The sequence below is a fragment of the Kogia breviceps genome, chromosome 6 (genome assembly GCF_026419965.1).
Source record: "Kogia breviceps isolate mKogBre1 chromosome 6, mKogBre1 haplotype 1, whole genome shotgun sequence".
NCBI classification, from domain to species: domain Eukaryota; kingdom Metazoa; phylum Chordata; class Mammalia; order Artiodactyla; family Physeteridae; genus Kogia; species Kogia breviceps.
Window position 1 is genome coordinate 120,198,554 of NC_081315.1, and position 27,034 is coordinate 120,225,587.

Consider the following 27,034-nt stretch of genomic DNA (forward strand, 5'->3'; position numbering starts at 1 on the left):
CGAAATTGATTTCTTAAAAACTAAGTTTTGTCTGTATTGAGAGTTACACTTTTATATCAGTGTTAGTGTCTCGAATATAATTCAGCTTCCTGTGATTGCTTAGACCTTATGTGTCAGAGAAATTTCTACACAGACATTGACCAAAAACTACAAGTACTCTACTCAATTTGATATTGGGAGAATTTCAGAAAAATGAAACTCATTCTTCTGGAAGCCACATAAGCAGGAAAAAATTGTAATACAACACACAAAAACTATGAAAATTAGATATTTTATTTATAGTTTAATCACGAGAACAACTTTCTTGTTCTTCCAAGATGTAAATACATACTAGAATAAACTCTGTAGAATATACAAAAAATACATACTTTTCTCATGAAATTTTTCTTTATAATAAATAGAAGGAAACACGTGTGTGGCTGATCCTGATAATGCTCCGTGTCTGCTTAGGTTTTCAGCCTGTTGATTTATTTTTAATCTCTTGAAAGAATAGGGGAGTTCCTTCTCCCCTAAAAGGTCGAGATAAATAATACATGAAGCAATCCTCCCTCCTGATTTTTCCCTTTTCCTCCACATTTCTCCTTTTGATAGAGAGTTCAGCCTAAATTTCCACGCTTGCATTCAATCATTACAAAGCCTACAAATTATACAATGACTTCTAACCTGGCCCTCTAACAAAACAACTTTTTCCCCCTTATAAATCATAAGAGACAGATGGCAAAATGGAGAAGAAAAAGGAAAGAGAAGGGCGGGACAATAGGCATTGTGACGAATCTGGGAAACAGAACAAAGTGCACATCAGAGAGAGAAAGTTTGGTTTGACAGGTGAAATTCCCACAGCCCGCAGACAGCACTGGGAATAAAGCAGATGCCAGCCATTGCAAATCTGTGGATAATATTATTACCGGTAAAATCATTCAGATGCTAAGATACATTTCTTTCTACTCGACATTAACATCTCTACATAGAAGCAAGGTGAAGAGATCACAGGAACCAGTTGCATTCCCTCTGGGAGATTCACACGAACTGCACCGAAAGAGGGGAGGAGCGTCAGTCAGCTCTGCAAACTCTTTAGACATGCCACCTTCATCTCTTCCCAGCATCTTTTTAGCCTTAAGAAGTGCCCCCCAAACTCTACCATCCTCTTTGACAATAAGCTCCATCACACCAATAAATTAGAGAGCCCGTCTGAATGAAGGAAACCCTTCGCCAAGGAAGGCAACAAACAACCCAGGAATCATAACGGCTACACCTGCTCTGAGTAGTGAGATCGTTTCTGGGGCATGGAAAGCGGGGTCAGGAGAGGGGTGGGAGGAGGGCTTGAACGGGGACAGGAAAGGGTAGCCACTAAGGTAGCAGAGATGGAGGCTCTAGATACAGTCCCTGACTATGGGCAGGTGAGGTGCGTAGCGGTGCTTGTCGGGAGGTGGGGGTTGCCAATAGTCCATGTCTGAACCCGCCGGGCTGGCAGGAGATAAAGTGCAGCTGTAAGGAGAGGTGGAGTTGGAGGAGGCGGAGGAAGACGGCGCGGGGCTGTTCGTGCAGCTCCACGTCGAGGCAGGCGAAGGGCTATCTCCGCTGTTGCTCAGGGCGGCACTAGAGCCTCCGGGGCTCAGCAAGACGGCCTCGGAGAAGAGCGCCCCCGGCAGGCCGCCGCCGCCGCCCCCGCAGTGGTCAGCCAGGCGCAGTGTCTCGGTGAGCGCCCATATGTAGTTATGGGCGAAACGCAGCGTCTCGATCTTGGTGAGCTTGGCGTCCTCGGGGAACGTGGGGAGCACCTCACGCAGCGCGTCCAGCGCCGCGTTGAGGTTGTGCATGCGGTTGCGCTCGCGGTTATTGGCCTTCAACCTACGGGTCTTCTTGATGCGCTGCACCGTCTCGGCAGTCTTGGCGCCGCGAGAAACGGCCCGCGCCCTGGAGGGGCGCCGCTTGCACTCGTGCACCAGACCCAGCAGCCGCGCTGGCCGGCAGCCCTCGGCCCCTCCGGGCGAGCCAGCCCGCGCCCCGGCCCCGGCCCCGGCCCCACGCTGCCGGCGCGCCCCGCCCGACGCGCCCAGCTCCTCCTCTTCCTCCTCGTCGGCGCTGGAAGATAAGGGAGTCAGAGCCGCCGAGGCGGGGGAGGCCGAGCCGAGCAGCACCAGCACGTCCTCTTCCTCCTTCAGCTCCAAGGTCTCAGACTTGACGAACATCCTGGAGAATAGAGCACAGAGGGAGAAAGAACCAAACGAGGTGTCAGTATAGACGCAGAGGCATGTTCATGGTGTCACCGGGATGTACTGCTGCGCGCACGCGAGAAGACCCCTTCGGAACGGCGCCAAGGAGGAAGGTACATTGGGGAGGAAACCCCTCTAGTGCTCCCCAAGCTCAGGAGCGCCCCTTGTTGGGACCCCGTCGCCAGCCAGCTGAGTCCCGAACTCTACCGGCCGCCCTGACGGCTGTGTTCCCGCCCCGGAAAGGGTTGCGGCCCCCGTGACAAAGATTCTGCGCGAGCGGAGGGCGTTCGGGCGTGGTGGGCCGGAGTGCGGGAAACACCCTTCCAAGTTGGAAGCCGCCGCGCGGATACTTACTTGGCTCGCTCTCTAAATGTGCCTCGGCGTCGCTATTGCTTTGGCGTGTGCTGTGATTCTCCGAGCCTCCCGGAGCGCAGTGCTGCCCCTTCTGCTGCCTTGGAAGCAGCGGGCCTGGCGCTACTGCGGCGCGGCTCCGCGGGGGACCTCTCCGTCGTGCGAGTTTGCCAAGAGCCCCGGCGGCCGCGGCGACCCGCCCGGGTCTCGTGTGTTGTGCTGGTGGTGCGTGTCTGTCTGTCAGTCAGTCCCCGGCCGTGCGGCTCCTGGCACGCGACTCCCAGGCACTCCAGTTAAAGCGAAGCTGCTTGTGGTTCAGTGGCTGCGTGTCTGGCACACGACCCTCCTTAAAACCCCTTATATACCACCAAGAAAACAATCAGATCTGCCCCCGGGGCCCCCATCTCCCCCCTCCGTGGCCGCCGCCGCCTCCTCCCCCTGTGCCGGCCCCCCTTCTCCCCCGCTTTTCCCTCCCCGGCTTACTCTTTTCATTGCATTATCATCATTCATTTCTTTCTCTTTCTTCACCCACTTCCCCCCTCCCCTGGCCCTGCCATCCATCCTCCTCCTCCCATCGCACCCCCCCCTTCTCCCCCTTTATCTAATCAGCATAAAATGGTTCTAAAGCTCCTGCTGGAGCTCGAGGCTGCGGTCGGAGTGCTGAAGCGGTGGCGGCTGCACCGGCTCAAGCTGCGGCTGTTGTCGCCGCCGCTGCCCATTGTGATTGGTGGCTCGCGCTCGGCTGGAGCGTGCCGCTAATTTATTAATGAATGGAGGTCGCGAGGCGCAGCTGGCCAATCAGGGCGCCCGGGACTCCGGGAGGCCTGCGAGCCACGCGCACCGGAGCCCGCTCCCTTTCAGCGGCTCATTAGGGGCCGGGGCGCCGGGGGCCGGTGGGGAGACCAAGGCGACCGCCCCCGCCCGGGGACCTTGCGGCTGCACCCCACCCCCGCCCCGACGCGCGCGCGCGCGCGCGCACACCGCACCGGGCGCTGCCCGGCCTCCTAGCTCCCGGACGTCGGGATCCGAGGAATTAGTTAATGGGGGTCAGAATCCCGGGGAAAGCAGTTAGCCCTTTGGTGCTGCCGGACGTCTCTTGGCAAAGCTTCTTAGGAGCTGTATCAAATAGTAAACTATTTAAAAACGCTTTCATTTGGTTAAAGGAGGAATGGGATTTGGATGACGAGCTGTGGGCACTTGGTGGGCAAGCGTGTTTAGGTTCCAGAAGGACTGACGTGGGAGGATGAAGAGAGAGGAGATTGGAGGATTCATAGGGGCGTCTCCTGCCAGGGCAGATAGAGTAGGGGAGCAGCTGATAGGCTTTTAGGGGATGTGAGAATAAAAGCACTCACATATGAGAACGAAAAGGGACCTCCTCATTTTACGTGTGACACACTGCACTGAGGCTCCGAGCACGGATATAGGTTTTTGGTCTGTTGGGGGTGGGGGGCGTTAGGGTTAACCCCAGTTTATGGTGGGGCGGGACAGCAAAGAGGCTTCCTGCGTGGGGGCCAGGGGGAAGAGCGGCGGACTTGCAGCTCCCTCGAGCGAATGGGCTGCGTTGACATCTCCATGACCTCTGCTCCGCGCTGGGGGGCGTTGTAGGGACATGGGGCCCGTCCTCCCGATTCTCCCGGCTTTTCAATAGGAAAAGAAGAGCTGGAGGGCTACTGGACCTCGAAGGGAACTTGTTCTGAATTGCTCAACAGCCCTCCCTGCGTCCTCCTCCTCCTCCCCCTCGCGCTCACGCCCACCCTCTTGTCGAAGTGGCTGACTTCTTAAAACCAGAGCCCCCCGAAGTGTGTGCTGGGCCGAGTGTTAGACGGTGCATGAGTAGCGGGGATGGATCTGGACTCCAGTAGATTGGAGAGGAGTCCCTTTTGCAGATTTAAGTTTCAGCAAAGCACAGTTGGAATGTTAGGATTTGAAAAGTGGCCGGAGAAAAAGGATATTGTCTGTGGTCTCGGTCTCATTCGAACTGTAGGAATTGGAAACAAGTTGTATTTCAGAGAAGGGGATGATGGAAGTGTTTTAGAGTGGTTTCAGTTTGTTTAATGTTTTCTGCAGGGAGATCATTAGCCGGCCTGGAAGGCACAAAGTAAAGAAAATGAAAATTAGAATCCCATGAAAGAGACTGTTATCTGCTGCGGCTACCCAACCTCAAGACTTCCTTCTGTCCTGAATTTATTTGAAAACTTCCACGATTTTCACCTTGCTGGTTGATATTTGTGCTTTGCGTCTCCTCCACTTTAAAAACAAACTCCCTAAATTTAAAAGAATTATTTCCCCAGTTCCCTCCTCAATCCTTTTAGAACAGATTAATTTCATAAGGCAGAAATGCAGATACTAAAAAAGAAGAGAAATGTTCAGTGTCTCCAGAATACAGCATTTGCCTCTCTCACACTTCTTTGGGTCTCTATCATGAACCTGCAGAATAAGAACTTCATAAAAGAGTTTGACCAAGCAAAAGATGTGTCAGTAGTGAAAGATAGCAGAAGTGCTTACCATGGTTGCATGCACACATTAGCATTATTTTATAGGTGATGATCACTGATACCAAACAAGTAAATACTCTTTACAGCCCCTCTAAAAGAAAACCCTCTAATGTCTTGGCTAGCCAAGGTAAAAAATTGAAGGGACACATGGGAGTGGATGCAGGATTTTTGTGTTAATTTTAAAAGAAACAGAGGATGAGAAAGCTAGGTTCTGAGGAAATGATCAGACTGCTAAAAACAAATACTGGAATGATGGGAGATATTATGGAGTGTCAACCTTTAGATATCTACGTCTCATGGAAGGAGTTGCCTGCAAAGAAAGACAAACCAATAGGTTAATGTAATAGAAACAAAAGAAAGTTTACTTTAGCATAGAAACATGCTTCTTTGGACAGGTCTTAAATTTTTGGTTTAGCTAGGAAGTACTGGGTTGATTTTATGATCAAATATATTGGGGGGAAGAACAGAATCAGAATCCAGTTAAGTGGAGGTTTACAGGAAGACCTGATTAGCTTTTTATAACTCCAAACAAACACTGAGATCAAGCTGGTTCTAATGGTTAGGGCTAGTGAAAAACACAATGGATTTCTTTTTGTTCTTAATTAATTAATTTATTTGGCTGCATCGGGTCTTAGCTGTGGCACCTGGGCTCTTCGTTGTGGTGCGAGGGCTTCTCTCTAGTTGTGGCGCGCAGGCTCCAGAGCGCTCGGGCTTGGTTGCTCCGCGGCATGTGGGATCCTAGTTCCCCGACCAGGGATCGAACCTGTGTCCTCCCCATTGGAAGGCAGATTCTTAACCACTGGACCACCAGGGCAGCCCCACAATGGATTTCTTTAGTTGATTTTTAACAGTATTGGGGTATCTGACCCACTAGATTTTATGTTCTCCCAAGACTTTATGTTTTTATGATGCGCTGAAACGGTGAATGCTTTTCTTTGTCAAAATCCAAACTTTCTCTAGTCTCTGTAAGATGTTAATAGTGCATATTTAAGTGTATCCTGTGCAGATATGTAGTAACAGTAAAATATTATTAGGATGAATTGCACATTTCTGATTCTGGAAATTTCCAGGCAAGGAAATTATTTTCAAAAAGAAAAAGTATGCCAAGAAACTACTATATTGTGTACGTATTCACATGACATAAAGCAGTCTCTAATCTATGTAAATCGAAAGATATCAGGGAGTTTATATAACTTTAAAATAAGGGCTTCTTTGGGTATATGCAGTGGTGTGTGTTAGATCACTGTGCAAAAGTACAGGCGTTTAACAAAAAAGTCACCCTCTATATTATAATGGAATTTGAAGAATTTTGGTTGTGTGTTTCCATTGTAGCCTTCAAGAGAAACATCACTCTTGATAATATTTCTGGAAATATTCCCCATCATGAAGAGTATTGCTTTTTAAAAGAACGCCAAGAACAATTAACTTGCTAGCGCAATCCAGAAATCAGCCGTTCACACTCAGTTGCAAAATTTTATATGTTCAGCATTTTGCTCGGTTTGGCTGAAAGAAAGCAATTTCGATTTGTACTCAGATTTGCAAAGACGTGAGCAACGCCAAATATCCTTAGCTGGACTCTTCTTACACTCTTTTAACTTAAATAAATTCAAGAGGCACTTGTGTGGTCTAAAAGATTGTCCAGATGAAACAAGGCTGAAATGTTATGCGAAGGGGAAGGGGAGCGCGTGAATAGCGTCAGGGAGTTTGGTGACCGAGAGCTGCTCCTGTCCATTGCGTGAACTGTCCTAAAGGGTCAAGCTGTTCATCTTCAGCCCCTCTTTCAGTGTGCAGTCCTACTTTAAGGGAACAAAAGCTCAAAGCAGGCAGTTATCAAGAAATGGGAGCCCAATGATTTAAACTCATCCCCAAGCCTTAAAAAGAAAGGGGGCCAGAGTGCGTGTAGGGAGAGAAAAGTGACGTAAGGGGAGGGGGGAAGGGGGTGGAGACCTTTAGAAAGCCTTTGTTGTTTTTAAGAAGTTTGAACTTTGAGACGACCCAAAAGCCCCAAAGTTTAGGGTAGGTGTTGCTGTGGAGCCACAGGCTACATCCCCTCCACACTTCGACCTCAAAAGTGACCAGAGAGGACAAGTGCCCCCCACGCCATACTCTCGCTGTTGCAGGTGAATGGGGCGAGGGCGGCGGCACAGAAGGGCTCCTTTCCCAGAGCGCTGCAGGAGCGAAAGTTTGCCCGCCCAGCAAACCCGTCCCCCAATTCACAGTAAACCGCCCTGCCTGCAGGGGAAGGGAGGGTCTCTGCTCTGCTAAAAGGACGGGATGACGTATCTGCCAAGGGTGGCTTTGTAGCCTAAATCCTAATCTGCCTGGTGAGCTCTCAGAAAGGCGGAAAGAGGGAGAGAAAAAGTTAGCCAGTCCTGAAGAGCTTTGGTTCTTCGCCGCGGACTAGAAACACAGTTTCCAGCGCCGAGGAGGCCCGAGTGGGAAAGATCAGCTCCCCCCACCCCCCCACACATCCCAGCAGAGGACTCCTCACCCTGTCAGAGTTCATTACCGGCGATGGTGAGTGCTTGGGAGCCAGAGTAAGCTCAGTATTTTCGGCAGTCCCCTTCTGGGGAGCCAAGGAAGCCGAGAGCAATAACAATGTAAACTCACGCCCCACCTTCTTACTGGACCCCTGTGCGGATTTCTCAGTCTCATCCTCGATTTTCCCTCGGATCCTGTCGGGGAGGATTTGTCAATCTAGTCCTGCACAGGTCCGAGCTAGGATGCTGCGCTGTCATTTCAGCGTGCCAGCCCCTCCCCCTCCCGTGTTTGGGGAGAGGCGGGAGAATCTACAAGAGGAGAAGAGAGGCAGAGAAGATCGTAACCCCTCCCCCTGCACCCCCATTCCGAGACCCTTGCCCTAATCCCGCATAACGTGCTTTGGTGCCTCAAGTCAAACATTCAGGAAATCCAGCTTGACACACAGGTCGTCTTGATGGCGGCGAAATCCGCCCGGCAGGTGCCGAAAGGCTCCCTTCCTTCTGCGTCGACTCTACCCTCTCCCCACCCGCTCCGGAAAGGCAGCGCCCGGCAGGCCTCTCTTCGCTCCTTACGCGACCCGCTGCCCAAGCGCCCCTCTTCTTTCCCACGAAGGAAAGAAATCACTGTAGGCGATTTTGCCAATCTCCGCCAGCTTTCTGATTGTTTTCCTCAGGTAAGGGGAAAAGAACAGCCGGCGCGTGAATGGGGGGCTGGGGGCCCGCTAGGGAGAGAAGCCCCCACCCCCACCCCTCTGTGCCTGCAAAAAGGGACATTGGCTATCCAGGGGAAAGTGCAAGAAAGAGAGCACTAATCGCTGAACCAGGAGACAAACACGATTACCAGCTCCGAGCCTTGAGTCAGAAAGTCTCATAGACTTTAAGATGTTAATCCCCAGCATAATCCTTCCTTTGGCGTGTAGGAATAGTGCAGCCACAAGAGTTGTTTTGTTATTTATATTGGCGTTTAATAAAACTCAGCCAGTGGTGAATGGCTGCCCACTCTCCAATGGTAATTAATTCCCTATTTCAGTGACCCAATTGTCCTGGGACAGAGCGGTGGGCCCGTCCGGGTGCCCCGGTCCCTCTTTGTGCGGATACACGGCCCTCGTGCTTCAACAGCTATGGAAACTTATTCTTTTGATGTCATTCAAGGAGTTTTCCTTGGGCATCTTCTAAACTTCAAGGACCCTTTTCTTTCTCCGTTTCATGAAAAGCAGTGCGAGCTTGACCACCTCTGTAGAATTTAATGATTTGGTGAAAGAACTCTTTGGGGTTTGTGTAAGGAGTTAGAGAGAAAGGAAATTTGGCAGCCTGCTCCCTTGCACGGACAGTCCCGAACCTGGAAAACACAAAACTTATTCAAAGCAATGGATAAAGATCTGAAAGCCGATTTTCCCTCTCCTCTCCCCACTAAGAAAAATCATAACCTCCCCAAAACATAACCTCCCAGAATTCTCTTCTGAAAATTATTGTTTGTTGATATAAATTAAAAGGGTGAGGTGGGGTAAATAAGTTCGAATCTTTAGCAGAGAAAGTTCTTAAATCTGTTCCTTTGGGAAATAGGATATCATCTTTCTACGTTAGCGCATTCATTCAATCATCTCTCCCTTTTACCTTCAAAATGTACTTAATGAGCACCCATTGTGTGCCAAGCACTGTACCAACCCCTGGGAACAATGCCATGCACAAGGCGGACACCATTCCCACCCCCATAGAGCTTACATTCAAATAAGTAGACAAAAAAATTAGAAAGTTACATGCCAGAAAACCGTGTGTCGGGAGAGGCGAGACTACCTTTTCTCTTCACGGATCCAAAAGGATACTTTAGGACACAAACCACTGGGGTCAACCCGCGTAGCTGATTTATTCACTTTTTCATTTCCCCCGTATATTTCTGCAAGCGCCTGCTGTGTGCCGGGCGCAGTGCGAGGCGCGGAGTACACACCGCGAGCGAACCGGGCAGCTGCGGCCTGCTGGTCGTTCGTCCGGCCTGCTGGTCGTTGGTCTGGTCCGCGCGGCAACACAGTCGCCGGTGTTACACTCCGCGGAGCCTCCGGGGCTCCAGGCCGGGAGGGGGCGGCCGCGGCGCGCCCAGCAGCTCTCCTTGCACAAGTAGCTCTTCTATGTCTTTATACGCACTTCCAAAAAAACTTCGCAAGTCACAGAAACAATTCAGAATTCAACTAAGAAAATACAGAGTGAACCATATGGCCTGGGTGGCTCGAGTCGGCTGCATTTTACTCCAGACAAAGAAGGGATTGAGAGTTGAAGGAAAGGAGAAAAAAACCAACTTTCCGGCTGATGAAGCTGTTGTCTGGAGGCAATGATCCCAAATCTGAAGGCTTTATTCCGGCTCCGACGGAGACGTGATATGTCATATGATTAGCATCTTTCATATTTACAAGAGTGGTATGGGCTGCCAGTGTTGAGAGAAAGGCGAGAGAAAGAAGGGGGCATATGCTGAAATGGATTTAGCATTTGAAAGAGAGAAAGGAGATCGGATAAATACACTTAAACGAGGATTTCGTTTTACTCCTGTTGAGTTCTAATGGATTGTTGATTGAGATTGTAGGGGCCTGGAACCGAGGTGTCAGCAGTAATTTAAAGAAGGCATTCAGCCTTCCATCGCCTCTTTTCTCCATTTCCCCCTCTCACCCCTCCCACCCTCTCTCATTTACGCCTTCAAGCAGTACGGGGGCGGAGAAGGCTTTTTAAACAAAACACAAAACAAGGTCTTACGCTCGGGCGATAGCCGAGGGAACCGAAGCGCGGATGGGTTTGGAGCAGGCGCCCGTACAGCCCGCCGCGGCCCGGGATCACGCGGCCTCCCTGTCGCACCTGAGCGTTTTTAGGTCTCGCCTAAGGTCCGGGGCCCGCTGGGCGCGCGGCGAGGTCCTGGCGCCCTCTGGTGGGGTCGGCGGACAAGCCCCCTGCTCGGCCCGCCGGCCGCAGACACCGCGTTGGGCTGGGCGTCGCTTCGCAGTCCCTCCCGGGACCGCCTCTGGGGCCTCCCCCTGCGGCTTGGGTTTCGAACGCAGGTACGCGGCCACCTGTAACCTTCAGGCTCAAAAGCGTCAGTGGTGTGCGCCTCGGAGCCGAAATAAACCGACCTATAAGACACCTCCTCCAGTGGTTCTGATGGCTGTCAAGTTTGAGAACGAGCGGGCCTCGGTCCCAAGACTTTTGTTTTGAGGAGTTCAGCTATTCAGCCGCTAAAAGCGACGCCAAGACTCAATAGTTTGGGGGAAAGACTTAGACTCCAGACTGTTAAAAGGACCTCATATGCACTTAGCGGGTATATACTATGTCAGTACAGATCTGTGATTCTCCTCACATCCAGAGCCACTTCCAGACTCATTCTCCACAGTGCTTTTCGCTCCCCTGGTATTTTTTATTCTCTTCCGAATTGGTGCTTAATGCTCATTTTAGCTAGATTTCATGTGTGTAAAATGTTGGGGGAGGAGTCTAAGAGACTCAAAGTGCCAGTCGCCTTAGGCCTTATCCCCTGGATCCAGATGCCCGAATTCCGGTTTCCGCTCTGCTTCATCTCTTTCTTGCTTAAATTTGCTTGTCCTTAACTTTGTCAGGCAAATTGTGCTTTCCCAAGTGTCAAAGGCAACTTAAGGATGTGTTATTTTAGCACTTTACCTGTGAATCTTTTATGCTGTCCACATTTACCAACAGTAGAGACTAACTAATAATAAATATAATAATGCCACAGTAACAAAATGTCGTGCAGACTTTAAAATCATATTTTTGATGGATATTTAATTTTTTTCAAATTTGATATAATGCTTAGTATGACCCCAGTATGTAGATGATTTATATCTCTGAATGATTGGAGGGAAATATAAACACATACATCCAGGAAAGAAAAATATTCATAGTACTTATCTTTTTGTTATTGGTAATTTAAATTTTCTTTTTTGTGTTTTCCAAGTAAATTTAGGAACATTTATACTCAGAAATTGTAATTTAAAAAAACAAAACAAAACAGTGGCCTTCTGGAAATGCCCTTGTCTTTTTTAGTCTTCATTAAAGATTGGGAGTAAATTTCAGATCAGAGGTATCTGAAATGGGATGAGTTATATCATAAACCTTGCTCACAGTTAAAATTAAGGCCCCAGGAGCTGGACCATTTGTGTTGACATGGGATACTGTAACTTAAAAACGAACATTTAACTATAATGGAAACGTTGTAAAGAAGAGAAACGTTCAGTGCTAATTTTTAAATTTAATTTTTGTCAAATCACAATGCCTGGGATTGGACAGAGAAAGGAAAGCTTCTCAGTGCTATTATTTTCTCTTTTCTGGGTAAATCACATCTAATTTTCCCGGAGATGTGAGATTACATCCCAGGGACTGGATGGATTTTTTTTTTTTTTGTCTGCCTTGGGTCTTCGTTGCTGCGCACTGGCTTTTCTCTAGTTGTGGCAAGCGGGGGCTACTCTTCGTTGCGGTGCGGGGACTTCTCACTGTGGTGGCTTCACTTGTTGCAGAGCACGGGCTCTAGGTGCATGGGCTTCAGTAGTTGTGGCGCACGGGCTCAGTAGTTGTGGCGCACGGGCTTAGTTGCTCCGCGGCATGTGGGATCTTCCTGGACCAGGGATCGAACCTGTGTCCCCTGCATTGGCAGGCGGATTCTTAACCACTGCGCCACCAGGGAAGCCCGACTTGATGGATTTTTAAAGAAAGATTTTTTACCAATGTCTCAAGGTGATATATTCCCTTATTTAATAATATTTGGTAACAGGAAATTATTTATGTCTAATCTTTCTTAAACGTGTTTCTTGACCACTCCTCAATAGTGATTACAAACTTTCCTCCTCTGTCATTCTGTGCTTGAAAATATAGCATCTGATACTTATATTTTAAAAATAATCAGGATCCAGAAAATGTTTAGTTCTGAGTTTTGCTTTCCTATGCTTTTAGGCTTTTGGCTTTCTCTGTTGACAGAAGCCAACTTTACACTGAAGGAGGCTACTGTGGGTTTCTGTTTAACTCTGCATTTTTATAGCACCAATCACCACACTGAAACTATGTTGTATTATTGTCAGTGCATGAGACAGCAGGACTCAGAATAAGAGAAAGGAAAGGATTTACAAGAGGATAATGGCATTCTTCTAAGCAAATTCTTTTTTCTCCAGGGTTTTTATTTTTGAGGATTTGAGAGTTCATTTTCTCTTGGAGGAAAAGAAAGAATAATCTCACAATACAATATTGTACAGAAAAATCAATATATTTTCATGGTAATTGTTTACTAAGAAATTCGGAAAACAGGCTAGAATTAAAAACTAAAACTTCATGTCAATATTAATCCAAATTTGAACTCCTGTTAATGCCTTAAATAGAACATAGCTTTTCCCTTCCTTTTTAAAAATTTCCCAGCTGTGTAGAATTTAATGTGCCACCAAAAATGAGAGGAAAGTACAGTTTTATTATTTTCATGAATCTAGTGACCTCTACTCTTATACTACAAATTATTTGAGTTACACTGGATTTGAGACCAACACTGTTTCTCAGAAAATGAGTCATTGGAGGTTTAAGGACTTTTTTGGGGCTTTGTGCATTGTTCCTTAGGGTAAATTGCTGGCCACTCCCAAAGAATCCCATGGTATTTTGGATTTTTTCTCTGAATCTTCCTTTGGTCCTCAGTCTCATGAAATTGGCATCAACAATGTTTACTTTCCCCCCCCGGAGCTGGTGCTTGGAAACAATTCCTTTGTTCAGAATAAGCTAATTATGAAGTAGCGTCTTGTTAAAATATCAGCCTTTTCCTTTCCTCTTATCCCAAAAGCTCAAAGCGTTTTTCTTTCCCGCACAAAATAGGGGTGAAATAAAATATACCACACAGAATTTTAAAATAATGGTTAAAAACATGTGCATACAGTCCAATAAGAAGTCAGTAATACATTCCTTTGTTCCCAGCATTTGGCCAAGAAAGAATACCTTGATGGTGATTTCAGTCGTAATTTGTGGGCAACTGGAAATTCTAACTCAATATTTAAGAAGAAATAAATCTGTATCTATAGAACACAGAGTGAATTTAATCATTGTAGGGGAGCTAAGACAGAATTTAGGTCACAAGGCATTCATAGGAATGAGGACCATCACTTTTTTTTCACTTCCTCCTCTTAATTAATTAATATTGATTGGATGGTACATAGTTCATGGCTGTGCTAAGGCTAAGCAGATCAATATCAGTGCTCTTGACAAAACTGTCTTTTTTTTTTTTTTGGCCAAACTGCCCGGCTTGCAGTATCTTAGTTCCCTGGCAGTTAAAGCACTGAGTCTTAACCACTGGACCACCCAGGGAATTCCCCAAACTGTCTTTTACAGGAATGATTTCTTTTGCAGTTTTTCCTTCATTTAGTCTTTCCCTATATTTTTAGGTTGCAGCGAGTGGCCAAGGAGGCAGTGTTTTCTGGAGTGCTTTCTCACAGGCTTCTCTGTGGCTGATACCTGATAAAAACTGAGGAAATAGGAACTACCTCTTGTGGAGGGGAAGCAGACCTACAGTGGGCCAGGCCCTGTACCACGTAGGAATTTTCAATATATTATTTTGCTTAGTCTTCACACAAATCCCAAGGAGAGCATTGTTGCCATTACCATCTTCACAAATGAGGAAACTATTGCCCAAGGTCACATGTTGGCTAAAGTTCAGGATCCCAATCACTGTCTAGACCTGTCACACTGTTTACAAAGACTTGACAATTCCAGGCCTGTGTCCCTTCTTTGAGTAATATGTTCATCCTTCTGTAAAGGAAAAGATTCTCTGTGTTCCCCTCAGTGTAGACCATGACTATTGTTATGATGTTATTTAAAGATCTATAAACATAAATCTTGGTGTATGTTTCTTATGTTTCTATCTCTTATGAAACCATGGAAACCAACAAATTTACTAATTAAATATAAGCACAACTATAAAGGCAATTCCATCCAAATCAATATTAGTTTGATGTGATAGATTTTATACATTTTTTCCCCTAAGGACCTCATAACACAAATTTTATACAGTCTGCCGCTGTGAAGTTTCAAGTTTGGGTGCCTTTAGTATCACATCAGTATCATATGATGATGCCCACCACTTTTCTCTTTTATATGTATTGAGAAATCTTAGGACAGTGTCATTTGGCTGTCATTAAGTGTCTACAAATAATGTATACACAGAGGATTTTTTAGGGAAGGAGTAATACTCGTATGATTTTTTTTTCTTTTACTATATATATATTTTTTAATTTTTGGCTGTGTTGGGTGATCGTGGCTGTGCACAGACATTCTCTAGTTGAGGCGAGCAGGGGCTACTCTTCATTGTGGTGCGCAGGCTTCTCATTGTGGTGGCTTCCCTTGTTGCGAAGCACGGGCTCTAGGTGCGCAGACTTCAGTAGTTGCGGCACACGGGCTCAGTAGTCGTGGCTTGCGAGCTTTAGAGCGCAGGCTCAGTAGTTGTGGCTCACGGGCCGAGTTGCTCCGCGGCATGTGGGATCTTCCCGGACCAGGGCTCGAACCCTGGTCCCCTGCGTTGGCAGGAGATTCTTAACCACTGTGCCACCAGGGAAGTCCCTCTGTTTAATATTATAATGATGGCTATATGTCATTATACATTTGTCCAAACCCATAGAATTAGAATGTACAACACCAAGAGTGAACCCTAAGGTAAACTTTAGACTTAAGGGTGATTATGATGTGTCAATGTAGGTTCATCCTTGGTAAAAAATATGTACCATTCTGATGAGTGATGTTGATAATGGGGAGGCTGTGCGTGTGTGGGGGCAGAAGGTATATGGGAAATCTCTGTACCTCCTTCTCAATTTTGCTGTAAACCTAAGTGCTCTAAAAAAATAAAGTCCTTTCAAAAAAAAAAAAGATAAATTCAAAGGAATCTCCCAGAGTATAGGGGAAAAAAAGTCAAAGATTAAACAACAGTAAGGAAAAGATATTGATATTTATCAGTCCAGGAGTCCATCATCTGACCAGTAGGAGTTTCAGAGAGGATAAAGAAAATAGAGAAGATGAGAGTATCTCAGAAGTGAAGAACTGGTGAACAGATTTAAAACAACAACAACAACATTCATACAAGAGCATATGACTCAGCATTCAAAGGAATGAACTGCTGAGACATGTAATTACATGCATATACCTGAAAACATGCTGAGTAAAAAGACTCGAAAGAGTAGATACTGTATGGTTCGATTTACATGAAGTTTTAAGGCAGGTCAAACCGATCTGTGGTGACAGAGTAGATTAGTGGTTACCTTGGATGGAGGGATTGATTGAATTAGTGAGATTTTTGCATGTTTGAAAAATCATTCTGGTGGGAAGAGTGACTGGAGGCAATGAGTTGAAGAGCTTATTAGGGACATATAACTTCTGGGCCTGTGGGACCTGTGAGATCAGTTATCATAAATGTGTTGTGGCACTAATCTGCACATTAGTACACTTTTCCCTAGAGCACCAGCAGCCCAGGTGTAAGAAAATGGAAGAGGATGTTTGGACGAATCCATGGAAAAATGTGTAGCAAAGAGGCAGTGCACCAAGGCAACGGAGAATGATTCAAAATAATGGTGACAGGAAGAGATAAAAGGCAGCTGATAGAATAGTAAGGAGTCAGGAGATGCGAGATGATGATGGGGCTGGAAAGTATGTGTAGGGGAAGTGAGGGAGAGGCTGTGGTCAGTGGCGTGCCGGAGTAATCCAGGGGCTGACAAATCCCAGGCAATTCTTTAAAAGTCTAGACAACATGGAATGAACTCTAAGATGTGCTGTTTAGTGAAAAAGACCAGATACAGGAAGATGTGTGTATAGTAGGCTACCAGGTAAAAGGGGAGACCATTTAGATGTATGTACTTGCATGTTAGTAAACTATTTCTGGAAGGAAATATAAGAACCTTATGATATCAGCTGACTCTGGGGAGGAGAGCTAGGTAGCTGGGGGACACAGGAGGGAAGGAGACTTTTCACTCTCTTCCCTTCTGCTCCTCTTGAATATTGACCCATGTGTATGTTACTACCTATTAAAAATATACAAATAAAATTTAAAAAACAAGGAAAAAGAAAATAGATGTGAGATAATTAATAAAAACAGAACGCAAAGTGAGGTATTCATGCTTCACATATAAAGGTATGCTTCAAATATATATACGCTTAGGCACATATGTGAACCAGTACTAGACAGAAAGAGAAACAAGCCCTATTTGATTTGTTTATTTATTAGCCACATGGCATGTGTGATCTTAGTTCCCTGACAGGAATCGAACCTGTGCCCCTGCGGTGGAAGCACAGGGTCTTAACCACTGGACCACCAGGGAAGTCCCTGATTTGTTTTAGAATATAGACGAAAATGCTTAAAAAGAAGGCAATCAGGGCTTCCCTGGTGGCGCAGTGGTTGAGAGTCCGCCTGCCGATGCAGGGAACACGGGTTCGTGCCCCGGTCCAGGAAGATCCCACATGCTGCGGAGCGGCTGGGCCCGTGAGCCATGGCCGCTGAGCCTGCGTGTCCAGAGCCTGTGCTCCGCAACGGGAGAGGCCACAACAGTGAGAGGCCCGCGTACTGAAAAAAAAAAAGAAAAAGAAAAAAAAAAAAAGCAGATCACTGGACATTCTAGATTATATTATCTAATGGCTAAACACTTAGCACCTACTATGCTGGTGCTGATCCCAAATTATTAATGCAAAATATGATTCTGAAGAACCATTGGCACTAAAGTTATTCATGTAGCTTCTTCACAATATATTGTCTATTTTGTCCGTGGTCCTTTATATTCAGTCAGCTTGCTTAGAGTGTGCCAGCACATAAAAGCAAGTCTCGGACTTCCCTGGTGGCACAGCGGTTAAGAATCCGCCTGCCAGTGCAGGGGACACGGCTTCAAGCCCCGGTCTGAGAAGATCCCACATGCTGCAGAGCAACTAAGCCCGTGCGCCACAGCTACTGAGCCTGCGCTGTAGAGCCTATGAGCCACAACTACTAAGCCCACGTGCCACAACTACTGAAGCCCGCGCCTCGAGCCCATGCTCCGCAACAAGAGAAGCCACCGCAATGAGAAGCCTGCGCACTGCAACAAAGAGTAGCCCCCGCTCGCCGCAACTAGAGAAAGCCGGGGCGCAACAACGAAGACCCAACTCAGACAAAAATAAATAAATAAATAAATAAATAAATAAATAAATAAATTTTTAAAAAGAAAAGATTGACCTTGTGGCAATAATTAAAAAAAAAAAAAAAAAAGCAAGTCTCATACAACATCTAGACTCAGCAATTACACTTTGCCTGATGCCCTGATCCTGTACTCATGTGATGTCACCATGCGGTTTGAGAAGGTTATCATTATCCATTCAAAACACTAGATAGGGCCTGTGAGACCTAAAAGAAGTCATAGATGATCTGGTTTTACACCCACATCCCCCCCCACACACACACCATCTGTGCTGAAAGACCTAGGATCTTTTCATGCCTCAGAATTTGTCAACCATGTGTCTTCCTCACCGTGCATATCTGTCCCTCTTTTACTTCTCACTGCCTTACTTGGTCCTCAAAGGTCTGGTCTCTGCCTCACAACCCAAAGCCTGAAAGCCTGACATTAACTCTAGAGATAAGGAACCTGAGGATGTAGAGGACAATGTATCTGAGCTCCCAGAGCATCACGGTCGTGTTGGTTCTTGGTTCATTTAGAAGTGTACATTCCAAAAGAACGGCCAAAGAAGCCCAATTTTCTTACCTCAAGAATGCCACCAATTCTCCATCAGGGAGAGCTTTAGCTTGCCCCATGTAGGAGTAGAGTGATATGTAACTAGTTCACCTATACTCCACGCCTGGACTGAGAAATAAAACAAGCTGCACATGTCTTCCAGACTGAACCAGACTGCTCTCCATTTACACAGGACCAGCCACAGAGTAGATGTTCAATGAATGCACTGACTTCAATGGAACCAAAGAATCTTTTCCAAGAAGCCACAAATCCATCAGCATTCAGCCAATAAAATCAATGTACTGGAAGTTTTTGTTTTAAAAGAAGCAATAGGTACCTTAGGAAGCACTTAGGAAGTCTTCTTTACTAATTTTTTAACCTGAAAGTTGACTGCTTCCTGATTATTCACACACACACACACACACACACACACACACACACACACACACACCCCTTCATTTACTGTATTATCAAGATCAGATTTGCCCAATTAGAAAGTAGAATAGTAAGGAATATCTATAATTAAGAGACTAATAAGAAGAGTTTTTTAAAAAAATCAACCTAACTAGTGTTTCAGGATGAAAGGAACTCAGGGACTTGCAGAGATATTTGGATTGTATTTTTCCTTTACTTTATAATCAAGTCATGCTAATATAAACCAAAAACATAACTTGAACTAAATATACATTTCACTCATGACTAATTACAAAGCAGGCATTTCAAAGCAGTGTTGAGCTAATGCTTTTAGAACAATTATTTAATTTTCAGCGTCCAATATCTGTCGAGTAAATCACCAATTTCCATTTCATACTTATTTAATATAAAAAGAATCAAATTAGTATAAAGCTATTTCACAGCTGTCTTTAAATTAAACCATAATCAAGAGCATGCAGCATTTGGGGCTTGCTTTGGCATCTCCAAATCAAACATTCTTTTTTTTTCAAATATTAAAGAACAATACCAATAGTTATGTTTTATTTTGAAGTTTTAAGCCGGGCTTCATAATCTCAGATTTTAACTTGTGATTTTTCATAAGTAACTCAAATATTGAAATGTATGTTTCTAAGGACAGGGGTTGGCTGCGGAGTGGAGCAGAGTATGAAACATAATTATTAGTTTTTAACTGACTTTTGATAATAAGAAGAGAATCACCAGCTCAGCTATTACTACATTTTTGTTAATAATCAGTTTTTCTTACATTAAATCTAAACAGATCTTCTCGTAGCAAATGTAGACCTTCAAGACCTTCAAAGAAAAATCAACAATCCCATTTTCTAGCAAAATTTATTTACCAGGAAGGTATAGATTTTTCAAACAAATAAATTGTTAATAAAGTTTTGCATAATAAATTAACCAAGTTAAATTATCAGGAAATGAGCCTGTTTGGTTCGGTCAAAGACGATTTTTGGTTTTAGTGTCTTTCACTGCTTGATAAAGTGAAGTGACTTACCACGCAGGCAGTGCAGTGTTGCAGAAAAGACTCCACTGGGTTAGTCTGGGTTCCAGCCCTGCCTGTATCCTGCCTTGTATAGTAGATTAGATGGATCACTTCAGTTTCTCCGACTGTTGGCTTCATCATTTATAAAATGGGGAAAATACCTGTTCTCCTCCCTAGGGATCATTGTGATGTTTGTGAAAGAATCTTGGAAGAAACCTCACACACATACCCTGTGTGAAGCAAAGGCAATTGGTGAGTGGATGAAAGCCTAGAAATTTCATTGTCTCGTTATGTGATGCCTAAACTAACAGACCTTTTTTATAAATAAAAATCTAGAGATCATTCTTATTTAATTCTATCACTTACTGAGCACAAAATGGGAAACATTGTTTTAATATTATTTCTATCTGGGGACTTCCCTGGTGGTCCAGCGGTTGGGACTCTGTGCCTTCACTGCAGGGGACACAGGTTCGATCCCTGGTTGGGGAACTAGGATCCTGCATGCCAAGCAGCGTGGCCAAAATATATATATATATATATATATATTATTGCTATCTGTAGATATATGATGGCTCTAGCTGTAAAACTGACCTGCTACTTTGAGTACATTGTAAAATCATGAGAAATTTTAATATTTGTTGTTTATTGAATGGGATACTCCTTAAAGTTCAATTTGTGTCTATCTAACCTTGGTATTTGAGATGAAAAAGATAAAGCAGGCATTAGTCTGGATTTTGGAGATTTTTCTTTATCAAGAATTGTTATGGCCCTTTTCTTCTTGAAAATAGAAATTAAGGCCCTACTAATATTCAGGGTTCAGACAGTATGTTTTTGCTCAGAATAGATCATGAACCAAAAACAACTCTACAGTGGTCAACACCACCCAATCAGAAGAATGTTTTGATTTATTAAATTAATCTTTGAGAAAGTCAATATATTCCCCAGCTCCTCTTACTGAGTGAGTTTGTGAAGGAAACAAGGAAGTGAGAGCTAACTGTCCCTCACCCCATTTCTGTTGTAACAGCCTTGGGGAGAAGGAATGAGTGAAGCCTGATTGTGCTCTGATGGGCAGGAGCTAGGGCAAGAACACTGTGTAGGCTCTGACCCCTGCATCTTCACCAGACCTGCTGCACCAGACAGTACACCCTGGGATGGTGCTCTGTGAGCCAATCCAGATAGTCTCTCTCCAGGATAGGAAAGATGAGAACCAGAGAAAAAGACACCAACACCATATCCACTGAAAGTCATGTGCACCCAGAGGGAAAGAAAGCCTAAACTGTGAATCTCCACCCTGGGCTGAGAGAAGCAAAAGAAGATAGATTGAGCCATTTCCATCTCTTCCCTTTTTTCTCACACCACTATTACTTCTTTTTCTTTTCTAAAGTGCCTTGTGTAAAGGACTGCTTAATATGGTAAATTATGCAGGTGGGCTAGAAAAAGGAGAAAAGGTTGGCCCAGAAGCAATTTTGCAACACCAATGTTTTCTGTTAATTAGGTTTTAGAACTCTGTTAACTTTAATATACTATAAATTATATAGATATATGCAACCCCATGTTCACTGAAGCATTACTTAAAATAACCAAGATATGGAAACAACCTAAGTGTCCATCAGTGGATGAGTGGATAAAGAAATTGTGGTATACAGTCAGCCCTCTAATTCACAAGTTCTGCATCCACAAATTCAACCAAACATAGATCAAAAATATTTGAAAAAAAATTCTAGAAAGTTCCAAAAAGCAAAACTTGAATTTGCCTCACTCTGGCAACTATTTACATACATAGCATTTACATTGTACTATGTATTATAAGTGATCTAGAGATGATCTAAAGTATATGGGAAGCAAATCATAACTACAACGAGGCATCTCCTCACACCAGTCAGAATGGCCATCATCAAAAAATCTACAAACAATAAATTCTGGAGAGAGTGTGGAGAAAAGGAAACCCTTCTACATTGTAGGTGGGAAATTGGTACAACCACTATGGAAGTTCCTTAAAAAACTAAAAATAGAGTTACCATATGATCCTATGATGCCACTCCTGGACATATACCCAGAGAAAACCATAATTCAAAAAAAATACATGCACCTTCATGTTCATAGCAGCACTATTTACAATAGCCAGGACATGGAAGCAACCTAAATGTCCATCAACGGAGGAGTGGATATAGAAGATGTGGTACATATATACAATGGAATATTACTCGGCCATAAAAAAGAATTAATGTGGATGGACCTGGAGATTGTCATACTGAGCGAAGTAAGTCAGAAAAGGACAAATATATCACTTATATGTGAAATCAAAAAAAATGGTACAAATGAACTTATTTACAAAACAGAAATAGAGTCACCACAGTCTTACGGTTACCAGGGGGGAAAGGGCAGAGGGATAAACTGGGAGACTGGGACTGACATATACACATTACTATATATAAAATAGACAACTAGTAAGGACCTACTGTAGAGCGCAGGGAACTCTACTCAGTACTCCATAATGACATGGGAAAAGAATCTTTAAAAGAGCGGATATATGTATATGTATAACTGATTCATTTTGCTGTACAGCAGAAGGTAACACAACATTGAAATCAACCATAGTCCAATAAAATTTTTTAAAAAGAATTAAACACAAATCTCTGGGAGAGGCAAGGTTATCACATTGTAGTGTTGAATAAAATTGTTATTTAAAAAATAAAATATAGGGCTTCCCTGGTGGCACAGTGGTTGAGAATCCGCCTGCCGATGCAGGAGACACGGGTTCGTGCCCCGGTCTGGGAAGATCCCACATGCCGTGGAGCAACTAAGCCCGTGAGCCATGGCCGCTAGGCCTGCGTGTCCGGAGCCTGTGCTCCGCAACGGGAGAGGCCACAACAGTGAGAGGCCCGCATACCGCAAAAAAAAAAATAATAATAAAATAAAATAAAATAAAATATATGATAGAATGTACACAGGTTATATGCAATACTACACAATTTTATATAAGAGACTTGAGCATCCATGGATTTGTTATCCAATGGGATAACAATGGGAGACTGGGAACCAGTCTCCCTCGGATACCAAAAGATGACTGTATATATACAATGGAATATTATTCAGCCATTAAAAAAAAGGAAATCTTGCCATTTATGACGACATCAATGAACCCTGAGGACATTATGCTAACTGAAATAAGTCAGAGAAAGACAAATACCATGTTGTCTCTCTTATATGTGGAATCTAAAAAACAAAAACAACAAAACAAAAAATCTCATAGAACAGAGAACAGATCAGTGTTGAGATGGAGGCTGGGGTGGGAGAAATGGGTGAAGGGGGTCAAAAGGTAAAAAGAAAAAAAAATGGAATGTCAAGTTATAAAAAAGAAAAAGTATTGCCATTAAGGAAAAAAATATATATAAATACTATAAATTAGAGAAAAAATTAGGTATGTAATTATAAGATATAGCTACCCCTTAGCAAAAGTAGAATACCATATACCATACTATCAATCTCTTAGCCACCTACTATACCTATTAACATTTTTACATATTATTATGTTCTATATAAGCATATTGCTAAATGAATCAGAAGTTCTTTTAAAGATGTTGGTGTGTTCCTGTTTAAAAGGTTTCAGTAGTCTCTGTCACATTAAAATAACTGTGAAGACACATAAGATAAGTATTTGACACTCATAGCTGACCTAATCTCAGAAGTTGGGAGGAAGAGTCATGAGCTGTAAGGATGACAGCACTGGACTGGGAACGTGCCTGGTGGACTGCCTGTGTAATGCCATTAGAAATGGGCAGGCATGCCTACCTAAAAATAAAAAGTTTCTCCGCTCTCCTTTATTAACTGTTGCCTGGATCAAAAATACAAGAGGGGGGCTTCCCTGGTGGCGCAGTGGTTGAGAGTCCGCCTGCCGATGCAGGGGACACGGGTTCGTGCCTCAGTCCAGGAAGATCCCACATGCCACGGAGAGCCTAGGCCCGTGAGCCATGGCTGCTGAGCCTGCGCGTCCGGAGCCTGTGCTCCGCAACGGGAGAGGCCACAACGGTGAGAGGCCCGCGTACCGTAAAAATAAAAACAAAAACAAAACAAAACAAAATACAAGAGGGACACCAACCAGGAAATGGGGCAGCCATACTTCTAAGTGCAGCTGCCTCTTTTGGAGACAGCTGGGATGCTGGACCCACTCTATATCAGGATATTTGGCAATGGCTGGAGACATTTTTAGTTGTCACAGCGTGTGGGGAAGGTGGAACTGGCATCTAAGGGGCAGGGGCCAGAGATGCTGCCAAACATCCTATGAGGCACAGGACAGCCCCCCACAGCAAAGAATTATCTACCCCCGCATGTCAAGAGCACCGAAGTTGAGAGATCCTGCTCTACACCATCAAGACCTCTTCCTACATCATTGCAGAAATCAAAATTTCTTGAAAACTGACAAAGTGAGAGACTGGATGTGGGAACTAATGGTAGCTTGAGCACAGGTGGGGAAGACTGTATCAAAGTCTTTGAGAAGTATTAGATGAAAACCAGTAGGAATTAGACTACAAGCTGTGCAAAATCAGCCTGCCATCTAGGTGTAGATCTGAGATGGAAAGTCAACTGTCATCCAAATGAACAGGAAGTGAGGCCAAGGGCAATTCCCGTGGTGTTTAGATAGCTCTCATATGTATATGTAACAAAAATATATCTTCAGATATACCAAGCCTCAAAAGTTATGTCATTTATACACTCTTCTCGGAAAAAAAAATAAATTACTCGAGACCTAGCTCCAGATGGCCAAGAACGGATTAACTCAAGAAATGAAAAATAGGGGAAGTTTGGGTAGCAAAACTCAGGAATAAAGTTTAAGTATGTGTCGTCAGACTGTACAGCTCAGAGGTAAAGCGTGGCTCTGTAATACTTCCTTTAACTATTCCTTACCCAATGTAAAGAACTGTTGAGAATCACATCTCGCTCCCTCCCTCCCTCCCTCCCTTCCTTCCTTTGTATAATTCATTTACAATGTTGTGTTAGTTTCAGGACAACAAAGTGATTCAGTTATACATACATAAATATCTATTTTTTTCAGGTTCTTTTTCCTTATAGGTTATTACAAAACATTGAGTATAGTTCCCTGTGCTATACAGTAGGTCCTTGTTGGTTACCTATTTTATATATAGTAGTGTGTATATGTTAATCCCAAACTCCTAATTTGTCCCTCCTCCCCCTTTTCCCCTTTGGTAACCATAAGTTTGTTTTCTGTGTCTGTGGGTCTATTTCTGTTTTGTATATAAGTTAATTTGTATCATTTTTTTAATATAGATTCACGTATAGCAATATGGTATTTGTCTTTCTTTGTCTGGTTTACTTCACTTAGGATGATAATCTCTAGGTCCATCTGTGTTGCTGCAAATGACATTATTTCATTCTCTTTTATGGCTGAGTAATACCCATTATATAAATATCCCACATCTTCTTTATCCATTCCTCTGGCAATGACATTTAGGTTGTTCCCACGTCTTGGCTATTGTAAATAGTGATACTATGAATATTGGGGTGCACATATCTCTTTGAATTATGGCTTTCTCTGAATCTATGTCCAGGAGTGGGATTGCAGGATCATATGGTAACTCTGTTAGTTTTTTCAGGAACCTCTATAGTGTTCTCCATAGTGATGTACCAATTTACATTCCCACCAACAGTGTAGGAGGGTTCATTTTTCTCCACACCCTCTCCAGCAATTATTATTTGTAGATTTTTTGATGATGGCCATTCTGACCAGTGTGATGTGATACCTCGTTGTAGTTTTGAGTTGCATTTCTCTAATAATTAGCAATGTTGAACATGTGCCTGTGGGCCATCTGTATGTCTTCTTTGGAGAAATGTGTATCTAGATCCTCTGTCCATTTTTTGATTGGGTTCTTTGTATTTTTGATATTGAGCTGTATTCTTTTTTTGGTATATTTTGGAGATTAATCTCTTGTCGGTCACATCATTTGAAAATATTTTCTCCCATTCTTTATGTTATCTTTTCGTTTTATGGTTTCCTTTGCTGTGCAAAAGCTCTTAAGTTTATTAGGTCCCATTTGTTTATTTTTGTTTTTATTCCCATTACTCTAGGTGACACATCCAAAAAGACATTGCTGTGATTTATGTCAAAGAATGTTCTGCCTATGTTTTCCTCTAAGAGTTTTATAGTATCTGGTCTTACATTTAGGACTTTAATCCATTTTAAGTTTATTTTGTGTGTGGTGTTAGAGAATGTTCTAATTTCATTCTTTTACATGTAGCTGTCTAGTTTTCCCAGCACCACCTATTGAAGAGACTGTCTTTTCTTCACTGTATACTCTTGCCACTTTTGTCATAGATTAATTGACCATAGGTGTATGGATTTATTTCTCGGCTTTCTGTCCTATTCCATTAATCTGTATTTCTGTTTTTGTGCAAATACTATATTGTTTTGATGACTATGACTTTGTAGTATAGTCTGAAGTCAGGGAGCCTGATTCCTCCAGCTCTGTTTTTGTTTCTCAAGATTGCTTTGACTATTCGGGGTCTTTTGTGTTTACATACAAATTTTAAAAATATTTGTTCTAGTTCTGTGAAAAATGCTAATGGTAATTTGATAGGGATTGCCTTGAATCTGTAGATTGCTCTGGGTAGTATCATCATTTTGACAACATTGATTCTTCCAGTGCAAGAACACGGTACATCTTTCCATCTGTTTGTGTCATCTTCAATTTCTTTTATCAGCTTCTTATAGTTTTCAGAGTACAGGTCTTTTGCCTCCTTTGGTAGGTTTATTCCTAGGTATTTTATTCATTTTGATGTGATGGTAAATGGGATTGTTTCCTTAATTTCTCTTTTCTGATCTTTCATTGTTAGTGTATAGAAATGCAACAGATCTCTGTGTATTAATTTTGTGTCCTGTGACTTACTGAATTCATGGATGAGCTCTAGTAGTTTTCTGGTAGCATCTTTAGGATTTTCTATGTGTATTATCATGTCATCTGCAAACAGTGACAGTTTTACTACTTCTTTTCCTATTTGGATTTCTTTTATTTCTTTTTCTTCTCTGATTACCGTGGCTAAGACTTCCAGAACTATGTTGAATAAAAGTCACAAAAGTGGACATCCTTGTCTTGTTCCTGGTCTTAGAGGAAATGGTTTCAGCTTTTCATCACTGAGTATGATGCTAGTTGTGGGTTTGTCATATATGGCCTTTATTATGTTGAGGTAGGTTCCCTGTATGCCCACTTTTTGGAGAGTTTTTATCATAAATGGATGTTGAATTTTATCAAAAGCTTTTTCTGTGTCTATTGAGATGATCTTATAGTTTTTATTCTTCAATTTGTTAAATGTGCTGCATCACACTGATTGATTTGCAGATATTGAAAAGTCATTGCTCTGT

General features: G+C 43.7%; 1 protein-coding gene and 1 long non-coding RNA gene across 2 annotated transcripts in view; one reads left to right on the forward strand and one right to left on the reverse strand.

The window, feature by feature from the left end:
• Positions 1-1,277: 1,277 nt before the first annotated feature.
• On the reverse strand, positions 1,278-2,638 carry NEUROG2 (neurogenin 2). The gene is made up of 2 exons (XM_059066660.2): positions 2,568-2,638; positions 1,278-2,190 (listed from the first exon to the last, which is right to left on the reverse strand). The coding sequence occupies exon 2, from the start codon at positions 2,187-2,189 to the stop codon at positions 1,371-1,373; it is 819 nt and encodes a 272-aa protein (XP_058922643.1). The 5' UTR covers position 2,190; positions 2,568-2,638; the 3' UTR covers positions 1,278-1,370.
• The window catches only part of LOC136794400 (uncharacterized), a 42,890-nt gene continuing 17,945 nt past the window's right edge, over positions 2,090-27,034 (forward strand). Inside the window, exon 1 of the long non-coding RNA XR_010841132.1 lies at positions 2,090-2,326. This is a non-coding gene — a long non-coding RNA (uncharacterized lncRNA). The remainder of the gene's footprint in view (positions 2,327-27,034) is intronic.

Excerpts from the sequence above, each read along its gene's own strand:
- NEUROG2 (XM_059066660.2), bottom strand. The coding sequence starts at position 2,189 with ATGTTCGTCAAGTCTGAGACCTTGGAGCTGAAGGAGGAAGAGGACGTG.